General features: G+C 50.6%; 1 protein-coding gene across 1 annotated transcript; it reads right to left on the bottom strand.

Annotated features, from left to right (window-relative positions):
- Positions 1–5482: 5482 nt before the first annotated feature.
- AKAP5 (A-kinase anchoring protein 5) lies at positions 5483–10036 on the bottom strand. Its single transcript, XM_018082159.2, has 2 exons — positions 9954–10036; positions 5483–9793 (listed from the first exon to the last, which is right to left on the bottom strand). Exons 1-2 carry the CDS (start codon positions 10034–10036, stop codon positions 7867–7869), a joined length of 2010 nt encoding a protein of 669 aa, XP_017937648.2. The 3' UTR covers positions 5483–7866.
- Between the last annotated feature and the right edge of the window lie 2914 nt (positions 10037–12950).

The raw sequence follows: 12950 nt of genomic DNA on the forward strand, positions 1-12950 counted from the left end.
CATCATGTATCTGGGTGCTGGTCTGAAAGCTGGCTCAACCACCAGAGAGCATGATAGGTAATTTGAAATATTTTGAATTATTTTTAGTACTCTGATGGTGAACAGAGTCCAACAGGGGCCAGGTTTCTTGGGCTGCTTAGGGTGCAGTAAAGTGTGTGGACAAAAGTTTATCCCCTTTGCAGCATGGGGTGTGGTTACTTTACTGAGAAACTTACTTTTCCCTACCTGCTATGGTGGCTGGAGATGTGGTTTAGTAGCACTTGTGCAACAAAAGCATTAGGTTGAACTTTTCCTGAATTGCTGGTGTCAGAGGAGCGAGACTTCTGTGCCTGTTACTTGTGTACAAGTTGTGCTTAAAAGGTAACTCATCCCCTCCAGCATTCACCTGCAAATGCTTGGATTTTACCTCTTCCACCTTGAATTTTTGGTCATCTGAGGCAGAGTGACACTGGCATTTCCCTGCTGCTGCTTGGAGGTGATGCTGATGGCTGGGCCATGTTCATCCCAACTCCATGCAGGATAAAAAAATCCTTCAGCTCCTTTTACCTCCTGCACAGACTGTGGGTAAAACACGTGTCTCCTGCCATCTGGCTGCAGCAGCCCTTCGGGCAGGCTCTTCACTCACATGTTGTCTGTCAAATCACTGCAGAGTCGGGTGAAGGCAGCGTGCAGCGGGTATGGAAGGGCTGGCATGCTCTCTGTGGGTGCAGCGCCCCTTGCCAGAGGGGTTTGGGATGTTTGTGCACACTGAGGAGGTGGAACAGGGAAAGGAAATTTGCTGTTGGGATGTAAACCTGAAGCAGCGAGCACTGCAGTTAAAAATAAGACTATGAAGTACTGCTATTGTGAGCTTTCATTTTCATTACTCTTTAGTGTAATGCTGATACTGAACAGTTTTCTACTATTTTGGAGGCAGAAAGTATTAATTCTGTGTAAGTGACACCTTCAGAAGCGCAGTGAAAAGTGACCTCAGCATGTGCAATTCAGCATCATTGAATGGGACCATGGGCTGTCAGTGGCCAAGGCAGGAGGTTTCCTCTTGGCTTGTCAAAGGCCTCCCACGGCAATCTGCCAACAACAGGTTGTGCCATATCACTGCCACGATCTTCAGATTCCCCGTTTAATAAAACTCAGCCTTTCCTTTTCCCCTCTTGTCCAGGGTTGCCAAAAAGGGCTGCAACTGAGCAGGCTTCACAGCACTGGGAAAATACATTCTGAGTAATTAGAAATCGGGAGGAAAAAGGTAATGAGGATGGATGTGCCCTAAATTATATGCCAGTTAAATATTTACAACCAGAGCTGTGTCAGGACTGAGTTCCCTGAGATGCAATCGCAGCACCTACAGGATTTGCATGTTTCATTAGGACACAGTAATGACACAACTTCAAAAGAGCCTACCAGAGGAAATGTTTCCACTAACTGTTCCAAACCAGAGGCTGCACCCTCTGAACAAAGGCGTAGCAAAGCTCTACGACCTTCTCTGCTGCATTAGGCTGAGTTTCACCTCAGCTGAGATGCCCGTGGGAAGCCTTGTGGGGTTCCAGGCAGCACAGCAGCCCATGGCTGGGTGTACCTCCCGGGATGCATAGGGCGATGTAGCAACCAGGCAGTGTTTAGTCCACATGAATCCTCCTGTTATTGGGACAAACAGCCTAAGAAAACACTGTATAAAGGGCTCTGTCCCTCCTGATGCTGGATTTGCAACCCACCATTTTCAGGATGTAGGCACCAGGACAGGGAAACCAGGGCCACGAGGCATCGGGGGTGATGGATGTAGGAGAAGAACCCCCTGGCAGGCAGGACCGTGGTGTCAGCCACCACGACAGGGATCCAGCGGTGGGCGTGCAGCCTCGCCAGGCTCCGGCCGAGAGCGCCGGGGGCGGAGGCTGATGCTGATGATGATGCTCAGCGTCACCCCCGTCCCCGCAGCCACCCCGGGAGGGACCCGCTCCGGCTGCGGTCGCCCCCGCCGCCCCGCAGCACCGCCGGAGCCAGCAGAGCAGGCACCCAGGCCTGTCATTAGGGCCGAGCATCCCCTGCCAGCCTGTTTTTACCCCCGCGGTGCGGTCGTGAGGCTCTGACTCAGCGCCCTAATGAGCGGGGTGCAGCTGTGCGTTCCTGTTGTGCCTGTTGCACCCCCCCAGCCCGCTGCCTCCCGCCCGCGGCCTCACGGCTGCTCCACACGCTCCAGGGGAGATGCGGGACGAGAAGCTTCCAGCGCCTCGGCCTTCCCCGCCTTGCTCCAGCTAGCAAATGGAATGCAAATTCACCTACGGGCTGTCTGGGCTGCGCCAGGGCCCGACGCCTTCGTGCAGCAGCAGTCTGGGAGCATTTGGCAGGCAGAGAGCGAGCGGCTGAGGCTGCCGGCAGCAGCGAGGGGATGCGCTGCTCCTCCTTCCCTGTGGGGATGCTCAGGAGCTCCGTAGGAGTCGGAGTACTTGCGCTTCCCACCCAGCTGCCATCTCCCCAGTCTCCCGTCACGCGGAGCTGTCACAGCACCGAGCCTTGACGCATCGGCTCCTCAGCCTCGTGTCTTCGCTGAAATGGCAAATGGAGAGGGCGAATGTGACACGAGCGGCTGGGGTTCGAGCACGGAGGTGACATCCCTCTCCAGATTTAAATTTTCTCTCGGGGACAGCGGCAAAGTGGCGCTCAGTGTGTCCATGCACAGAGTGTCCCATGCTGGGACTTAGCACGGGAAAGGCACCACCTGAAAGGACACCGATATCTGCAGAAGGGACCCAGCTGGGGCACCCACCTTGGTGGGGGGATGTCACCTCCTCCAGATTAAAGAGGTTTGGAAGACTGATCTCTGAGAGGTCTAACAGGGTGACTGCCAGCCAGATACTTTCATCTTGGCAATCTGAATTGCAAAATGTGTTATCCTAACGTCTCCCTCCCTTTTGTAATCAGCCTGTTTGTCAGTTTTTATATAAAAAACCCCCTATTTTAAAATGCTGGGTTTGGGTATTTCTACTGAAACCCACTTTTCAGCTAAAAGGAGTTTGACCCCACAGCAGCATCCCATAATTTGGCAAGGAAGAACTGCACTCTTTGCAATTTTCTGCAAAAAGAAAGACACATGAAAGCTGTGCCTCCTAAAAAATGTTAACCTATATTGTTGCTTAAATAACTGTGTAAAAAATAACATCCTCTGACTGATTTGTGGGTTTTTTTAAAATCACATTTAATGTTAAGATTTTATCTGTTTGCAAATGGAAATATTTCATTATTTTAATACCACGCAACAAGAGCTAACAAGAACCATTTCTCTGGGAAATAAAGCTGCAGAGGTAAAATCATATTAAAGCAATTATTTAAATCAATCTGTTTTCTAGGAGCACTTCGTCATTTTGAGTTACTCATGTTGAAAGCTTCTAGCTGTAAGACAGGCAGTATTAGGGCTTCATTGCCCTAACACATGAGTCTGTCAGCAGGGTCTGGCTTCCATTCATCCATCCATCCATCCATCCATCCATCCATCCATCCATCCATCCATCCCAAGTGCTGACCAGGATTTCTGTGTATTTCATGAGTTTACTCAATTTCTTACATACATTTGTGGAAAAAAAACCCAAAAAACAAACCAACAAAACCCCCCAAAACCAAACCAAAAAACAACAACACCAACAAAACCTACAACTGGATTTTCATTTATACATAAGGACACATATGAGAATGTCCATCATTTATGCAGGGATTGCATCCTGGATTCAAACACAAGATTCCTGGCTATGGGAGACTCGGTCCTTTGAAGCGTTACGGAGCTGCCGTGACCTCCAGCAGCTGGAGATCCAGCCCTGTGCATTTCTAATGCACTTTGGGTGTCCCAGGGCAGGAAAGAAAACACAGTATTTGTTTGTGCCATCATTGTCTACCAGCAATTTCCACAAGGAACCTTTCAGTGGATACACTTGCTTTCTTCTGGGCTCAGTGTTGACATAACAGAAAAGCTTTTTATCCCCCTGGAAGCCTTTCTGGGCAAGAGTTATACTATTTAAACACTCTTTTCTTTGCTGCTAATATAAAAAAGCTGTGGGAGATGAAAACATTCAAAATGACACAGCCAAAGCAGGGATAGAGAACTTGTTGAATATACAGCCAAATTGTCCCTGCTGTGAGGAGAGCGCTGGAAACATCTGGGACAAAAGCAGCAGCACAGTCTGTGGCATGAGCAGAAGAACCACTTCCATAATTCAGAGAGCAGCAAGCAATGAATTTCTTGTATTGATAAGGAGCCAGACAGCTAAAAAGCAATTCGAATGGGGCTATAAAAATGATTGGATATCAGGAAAAGTTTCGTCCCTGAGAGGATTGCCAAGCATTGGAACAGGCTGCCCAGGGAAGTGGTGGAGTCACCATCCCTGAAGGTATTTAAAAGACACGTGGATGTGGCACTTGGGGACATGGCAGCCTTGGCAGTACTGGGTTAACAGTGGGACTTGGGGATCTTAGAGGTCATTTCCAACCTAAATGATTCTATGATTTTGTGTTTATTCCAGTTTATTTCAGCTGTTGGCAAAGAACACAGTCTTAAATCCAGGCCACCCTTTGGTGCTCTGGCACAACCACACAGCCACATCTTCACAGGTTTCCTGGCCCAGTACTCCTTTACAATAGTAAATTTATCATTCCTTCTCCAAAGGAATAAATGTTTTATTCATGTTCTACTCCCTAATCACAAGGAAGGAGTAGGGAGTCTTAATTAAGTCATTAGTGGCTGTTATGAGCCTATATTTTGTTCTGTAAACCTGAAAGAATAAATAGTATTAATACTATTAAATATGTATTACCTCTTTCCCCCATATTTTCTGAATGCTGTAGTGTCTAAAGAAATTACATGGAAGATGTTATGCAAAAAAAATAAATTAGGATGTGTGGTCCATTTGAGCCATCACAGAACATGTTGACGCACTAAACTCGCTGCTCCCCCTCCCGAGGTCCTGTCCCTATAACAGACCCCATCAGCACCAAACTGTGCATCTGGGAATGCAGTCTCAAGCCTTGGGAGCAGGAATCATGAACCAGTGGCTCACAGAGAAAATCAAACCACCTGTGTGGGATCAGCAAGAGCTGTGCCATTTCATGGGCAGCGGGGTTTGACCCCTGTCAGTCTGCAGAGCCTCAAACATTTTCCTCTGGCCCTACAGGGCATCTAACAGGGAATTTACTCATGGGACAGCAGGATGGCTTTTCTTAGCTGCTAGAGATTTGTGATCCTTCACAAATTCCTTATAGCAGTCCCTGGGCAGCCAGGGCTCTGCAGTAGAAATGATTAGCCAGCAACCAGAGGGAAAGGTTGCAGAAAGAGCAGAGAAAGAGCAAGCCTCCAAAGAATTTGTGTCTGCCACCAACTTTAGGATTTCTTTCTGCTCACTGTACGGCTTCCAGAAAAAGCTGGACACAATAGGGCACCAGTGTGAGTTAATCCCTTCCCATATAAAATCTCTCCATAGCTGCCCACTCAATCACAAGGCAAGAAAACAACAGGTACATTCAGCTTTAATGAAATAATCATCAGTTCTATGTACACCTATAACAGAGAGAAAACCAGCTACAGAGAGGATGCAAACACAACCCTGGGCACAGAGTAACAGTCTCAGGGCAGGGCTGGACCAAAGCATTTCTGCCATTCTCCTCCTCTTTTGAAGACGTGTTTCGCCTAAAAGGCAATACTGAAATAACATGAAATCCTCCCAAAACCGCTTAGTGGGCTGACAGAAGATGACAGCCTGGCCCCACGGGGTCTTTTCCTGTTTATTTACTAGAACTTGGACATCCTCCTCCACAGCCAACCCCAGCAGGGCCGCACAGCAGCCCTTTGCTTGGCACCGACCTACCACAGTGCCCAGTATAATTCCATAAGCAACCCCCAATATCAGTATGGCTCTTCTTGGGTGCTGCAGCAGCTCCAAAGCTACATCTAAAAGTCCTTTAAAAGTCCCTTTCAAAACTATGGCGAAATACCTGGAAGGACCAGTATGAAGTACAAAGCCATTAAAATTGTACACATTGAATTATCGATATCTGATAACTTAATAAATAAATACACAGAAAAAGAAGACACTTTTTTTTTTTTTAACATCCTCTGATTTTTTTAAGTTTTACTTGCACAGAAATGAGCCGTGGCTCTCGCTGCTCACAGTCCCCTCGTAACAACAGAGATGCTTTATCAAGGTTTAAAATGTGGTTGTACACCAGGTACTAGGGACATGTACAGCCCTTGTATTTTAGCAGGAATCCAAATCCTACGCTGGGAAGGGAAATCTCAGCGCACCGCCCATGGTCAGTGAGCAAGTGCCAGGCGTGGCTGCTATTTCTGTATCGGCTGAGAAATACGCAGGAGAATTTTCTCAGAGGAACACACTGCCTTGCCCACAGCTGGACATAAATCCCAGCCATGCAGACACAATCCCAAATTATTAAAAGGCCCCTTTCTCTCGGAGGGCTTATAGTGGGAGGCGGTGCTCACACACACACGCCATGCCAGTGCAAACCCTCTCGGAGCAGGGCAGTTCATGGGTTTTGATGGCAGTGGGTTTGTCCAGGCATTTTCCAGCCATGTCCTCAGGCCCTCCATGTCTAGATTTTTTCCCTGAGGACTTCAGTAATATCGCTCCAGCATTTCACTGCATGTTTCAGGGCGAGCTACATGGCGTGCCAGAGCTGGCCGGAGCCCGGTGGCAGCGAGCCGGGCATAATGCACGTTTCCCAAGGGATGCCTGGGCTGGGATGAAGGCAGGCGGGCTTTGTGGCGAGCGGGGAGCGGTGCAGGATGGCTGCCGCCAGCACCCAGGGACGCCAGCAGCGCCCAGACCAAATCAAAGCAATTCCAGTGCTGGCAGAACATTGCAGCTACCCAAACTATGCTGACTGCTAACACGCATGCAGCTCACTGCTATTTATATCACATGCCATATATATAAAAAAATATGCTACATCTGAGGACAGCTTCACCACGACACCAGGATTGGGAGGGAGGACGGCCAGGGAGGGGAGAGGAAAGAGGCTGCCTGCAGCAGGCACTGCTCCCGCCCAGCCCACGCCGGTGATGCTGCAGGGGGTTTTTGCCCGTTGAGCTTAATGGTGCAAGAACAGGCCCCCCTGGAAGCGCTGTCGCTTTCCTGGCATCTGTGCAGCCCGGGGTCGGCAAGGCGAGCGGCTGATGCTGTGCTTTAACATGTCTGGAGATGCACAGGCTGCTCGTGGCAGGGGGAGAGGCCGAATGAAGAACACAGAACACTGCTCGCTGCAAACCTGCGGCTTCACACGATGTGACGGCAACGGTGACCGCGGCTTCTGGCGCCTGCAGGTAGCAAATGCCTACAGTTCACAACACTAAACACTGGCCTGAGCCCTTCTGACAGTGATGTCTTCATGTTAACACTGCAGTTGCTTTGCTCTCCCTCATCTCCAACACACCCCAGGCAAACCTCCAGCTGTTCCAGCCTGCCCCCGAATCCTGCCCAGCAGCAGGTCGGGCACTCGCTGCCTCTCAGGACCTTTCTTTAAACGCATGATATATACAGATCTACAGCATGAACAGTGGGGGAACCTGGCATGGGTGGTGGCAGAAATGCAGCCTTGACATAAATATGCCAATAAATGAAAATACAGTCACTGTAACACCTTCATTTTTTGCAGTTGCAGTCAATGGTGTTATCTGAGGCCCCAGGGGACACAGTGTATGTAGCAGGGTCTGCCCACATCCCAGGAGCCATTTCACATAGACACACAACTGAATGGGCATGCAGAATTAACTACACCTTGGCCCTGGGAGCCCTCTGAGCTCTCCACACACACCCCCAGGCCAAATGGAGCTTTAAATCACTCCCTCTGCTCTTCCTCTTGGGGGCAAAGCTGCCATCACAGAAAGCTGTTGTGTTTATTCTGTTCCAGGGCCATTTCATTGACCAGCTGCTCTATGGATGACTGAATGGCCGCCTTCACGAGGGAAGAGGCAGTTTCTATGAGGAGCAATTCGTACTGCTCCCCAGTTCTGTGCCCCTGGTCGCCCAGACCTTTGTCCTCTGCCTGGGGACCGCCACCAGCCTCAGGGCCCTCTTTTTTACCAACATCAGCATTCCGGTTGGATTTTTTATTCCCTTTTTGCTTATTTTGGTGCAGAACTGGGGACGGCTCGTAGGCCTGGTCAGAGTCGGTGTTGTCAGAGTCCTCAGCTTCAGTGATGGTGATGACGATGCCGATGCCGGTGCCTATGTTTGCCTCTGATGTCACCTGATGGCTGGAGCATTCCTGCACACTCGCTCCATTGTCTCTGGATGCTGACTCGCTGAACTCTGATACAGTCTCCTCAGCTTTGCACTCCTTGGGAAGATTTATGCTCTTCTCTGATTCATCCCCTTCAGGCAGCTCTGTGCAGATATTGGGGATTTCCTGCAGACCGGTGGTTTCAGGGGCACTGTTGGGTTGATCCTTGGAAACAGGTGCTTTGGGAGCTTCCCTGCTCTCCACATCATCTGTGGTTTGGGGTAGGCTCCCTTCCTGTAGTTTGTCCTGGGCTATTTCATTAACTGTCCCTGAATCAGTGATCTCCAACTGAACGGTGCTCTCTGTACGTTCCTCCGTGTCAGGTGTGGGCTCTGTCAAGGGCTCACTCTTCTCAACAGAGTTGTCACTTTCCTTTGCTGTATCCTGGTCCTCTTTCACTGTATCCTGGTCCTCCTTCACTGCAGCCTGGTCTTCCTTCTCTGTAGCATGGTCCTCCTTCACTGCAGCCTGGTCCTCTTTCACTATATCCTTGTCCTCTTTCACTGTATCCTGATCCTTCTTCACTGCATCCTGATCCTCCTTCACTGCAGCCTGATCTTTCTTCACTGCAGCCTGGTCCTCCTTCACTGCAGCCTGGTCCTCTTTCACTGCAGCCTGGTCCTCCTGCACTTCAGCCTGGTCCTCCTTCACTTCAGCCTGGTCCTCTTTCACTGCAGCCTCATCCTCTTTCACTTCAGTCTGGTCTTCCTTCACTGCAGCCTGGTCTTCCTTCACTGCAGCCTGGTCTTCCTTCACTGCAGCCTGGTCCTCCTTCGCTTCAGCCCGGTTCTCCTTCACTTCAGCCTCATCCACTTTCACTGCAGCCTGGTCCTCCTTCACTGTAACCTGGTCCTCTTTCACTGCAGCCTGGCCCTCCTCTGCAGAGACTGGGCTGAAGGATTCAGATTTGTCCGTCGGGGCCAAATTCTCTGGCTCTTCACTGGCTTTGTTCAAAACACCCACCACTTCGTTTGCTTGAACACTGCCCTCCGACTCCTCCACTGCTTCCGAGGGGCTGGGTTTTTTCTTGCTTCTGGAGAACCGCACACAGGGCATCTTCACCCCAGAGCTCTCCCGTTTCTTCGGGAGGTCTTGTGCACAGCTCTCCTCAGCATCCACCTCCAGCTGCACTTGGGAATCAGAGGGCACCTTCTTCCGTGAGGCGGATTTCTGCCTTCTCCGAGGCCTCGCGAGGTTTTTGATGGCTGCCCAGGCTCCTTTGGAGGACTGTGATGGACTGGAAACTTTTGCCTCCCCTTGGTCGCCACTGACACACTGGCTTTTCTCCTCTGAGGCTCCTTCACACGCATCCTTCACAGTCAGCCCCTTCTTACAGGGCTTCTTCCGCTTCTTAAAACAGAGCATGGAGGGTTTTTCTGCTTGTTCCTCTGGCGGGGAGCACGTTGCCCCTGTGCTGGGAGTCTCTACCTCCTTTGGGTTCTCCATTTGAATTTCCTTAGCTGCCCTCACCACATTCACTCCTCCTTTGTCTGCGTTGTAGTAGCAATTTTGATCGGTGCCTCAGACACCAGAACTGCAGAGATGCTCAAAGTGCATTTTTTCCTCAAATAGTTCTCCAAATAATGTTAGTTGCTTTGTAACGAGTGGATGTGGCAGTGAAAAGAAGTTCTGCTGGAGCAATCGCATCTGCTTTATAACTCCCACTTTGTCTTATTACTCACTTGATCACCTCTCCAAGGAATCCTGGGCAGACGTGGTGTTGAACAGGCTTCTCCTTGGCTTTGCTGGCCACAGTCACTCTCATCTCCGGAATAAAGCCACTCCAAGTTGTGCTTGGTCTAACAGCAGCGACTATATAATGGTCAGTCTGACATACTTTCTTTTTTCCCCCAAAGGATGACAAATCAAGCCAAGAGTTAACAATTTTTATTCACCCCACGGACCTGGAAAGAACTTGTACTTTGTGAGCTCTCTGCGATTCCACATTGCACAAGGGAGCTTGATTGAAGCACCAGTGGAACCAGTGGCTGTTTTCTGCCCCCCAGTGACAAGGTCAGATGCTGCGCTGCCTTGGCTTTGCTTTCTGCTTCAGTTCCCCTCAGAGGTTACATGAAGTTTGCTGTGAAGCGTGACCGAGGCTTCATCTTTTACCTGGAACACAACAAACAAATGATAAGACCTGTAGAGCAATTAAAAAAAAAATATTGAAAACTTTTTTTTCTCTAAATATTTCATTTTGGGAGGCAGACTGAATGCACTATAGCAGTTTATTTCCACTAATTAGCATCAATATCCGAAGACAAAATTAGGCCACAAGATGTCAACCCAGCGATGTTCCACCACAGAAAGTACTACTTTGCTATTTTATGTGGTAAAAGGGGACTTTTTTTATATAACTTCCCATATTATGGTGAATACATATTACACATGCACACACATATATATATTTTTCCTATGGTTTGCTAAATCTTTTCCCCACTGCTCCATATGCACTCATAGTTCCAGCTAGGGAAATTACACCCTGAGACAGCAGATATTTTTATCTTTAATGCACCATATGACAATATGCAAAAACAGAGAATACAAAAAGGAGGCTTGTGGAATACAAAAGCCAAATCACATGGCAAGAAGGGAGCTTATTTATACTACGTGCATGCCTTCCATAGCAACCTCAATTAACACCGCGTGTGCTCATCAAAGAGGTGATGTTGTAAGATGTGTGTCACCCCTGAAAAAAAAAGAAAAAGAAAAAAGGGAAAAAAATAAAAAAAAAGAAAAAGGAAAAAAACCCGCTGCCTCGAAACATCATCAAAACGTTTTGGGATGGAAAGATGCAAAAATATGTTACCGCAAACAACTTCTGCAGGATGGGCTCGGGGGCTCCGGGCAGGGCTTTTCACGGCATTCTGCACTCTGCTTTTCAGGAGCAGGGTGATTTAAGGGAGGCTCCGGGGCGCGCTTCCCCCGCAGCACATTTGGGGTTTTACAATTATTATAATTATTATTACTATTATTTTAATTATAATATTTTAAGGGAGAACGAGCGGAGCTGCCAGAGCGTGTGCGAGCGCGCACCCGCAAGCTCCCGGTGCCCCGAGCGCAGCCCGGCTCCCGCGCCCCGGCGCGCGGAAGTTTTGGGGGCGTTCGCGGGTGCGGAGCAGGAGCCGCTCGGCACCGCCGCTCCGCCCTGGGCAAGGGGGAACCCTCAAAGCCGGACCCCTCCGAAGGGATGGGCACGGGGGCTCCTCGGCAGCGCCCGCAGCGGCGGCCGGGAACCCCACGCGTGTCGCCGCCGCCCCCGGGTCCCCCCCGAGGCGGTGCCGCCCCCGCGCCCCCCGCGCCCTCACCTGCATCCGGCCCATCCCGGCCCATCCCGGCTCCGCTCCGCGCGGCTGCGCTGCGCCGCCGCCGCTCCGCCGCAGCCGCGCCCCCGGGCCGGCGGGGAGGGCGCCGGCAGCCCCCCGCCCCTCACCGCCAGCCCCCGCCCTCACCGCCAGCCCGGCCCGCCCCCCGCCCCGGCCCGGCTCCGCCGGCACCTGCTCGCAGCCTCCTTCCTCCTATGGGAGAGCATCTCCCCCTGTTCGCTGATCAGCATCCCTTCCTTGTGAGCGTCCCTCCCTGTAGCGGGATAGCACCGCTCTTCTGGCGGGCGGCATCCTTCCCTTCTGGAAAGGCAGCATCCCTCTCCCGCTGGCAGAGTAACCTTTCGTCCCCTCCCAGGCTGCGCACAGCGGCAGCAGACACGAAAACCACGAATACAACTCGGGGCAAAGGTCTTCCTAGGAATCGAGCTGTGGTTTGTAGATCCCAATGCACGGGAAGGGAGACGGGTGTATACCACGCAGGGAGGAGGGACCACTGGCGTTTGCCTGGCGGTGTGGGAAGGAGGGCAGGGGGTCTTGCTCTTGGCAGCTGTTTTTCGGGTCCCACCTGAAACCCACACAGCTTTTAGCACACACTGCTGGGGGTGCTGCAGGAGCTACACCTTCGGAGGTGGAGGTAAGGGCAGCCAGCTCTTGGCTTTAAACTACTCCCTGCCCAGAATACCAGAGGAAGTGCCTCTCTCATATAAGCTTTTCTTCTGTCCAAAGCAGCTGAGATCTGACTTTAAAAAAATCATGTCTCCAGCTGTTATGATTGATGGGAGAGCCTCTGGAGAAAGGACTACCAAGTGCAGCTGATGAACTACAGGAAACTATAGTTGAGATGCCTGAACGTCCCCATTCATCTCCACGGGGAGCTGACTGACGCCCACAGAGGTTTTGCAGACATTAACTGCTTCACAGCGTGTTTGCACATAAGCAACTGGGCAAAGCAGCACTTTGAACCTGCAAGTGGCTTCCAGTGTAGGCCAGGCTTAGAAAAATACACACGGCCTCCCCCCTCTTTGGCTTCTTCACTGGAAAAAAGGCACAAAATGGGTTCGATGGGCTGAAATGTCAGCCAGGAGGGCAGAAAAGTGCATTAAGCATCATGAGGAATTGCCTTTTTAAAAGCTCCCCCGTGAGATGTGTTTGCTTGCATTCACTCAGGATAATAAACTTCATTTGGAAACGGCTTCTCCCCCGGCGTGGGTGGTGGGTTCTAATTACAATCCACTTCTGCATTAAAGCCAAACAAGGCCCCTCAGCGTGAGGAGCTTTTCCCTCCTTGCAGTCGGAGGCAGGAGGGAGGGGAGGATGCAGCAGGAAGGAGGGTGGATAATGTGAGGATGGGGA

This window comes from Manacus vitellinus, unplaced genomic scaffold (genome assembly GCF_001715985.3).
Source record: "Manacus vitellinus isolate BGI_N305 unplaced genomic scaffold, ASM171598v3 scaffold_6_pilon, whole genome shotgun sequence".
Lineage (NCBI taxonomy): Eukaryota > Metazoa > Chordata > Aves > Passeriformes > Pipridae > Manacus > Manacus vitellinus.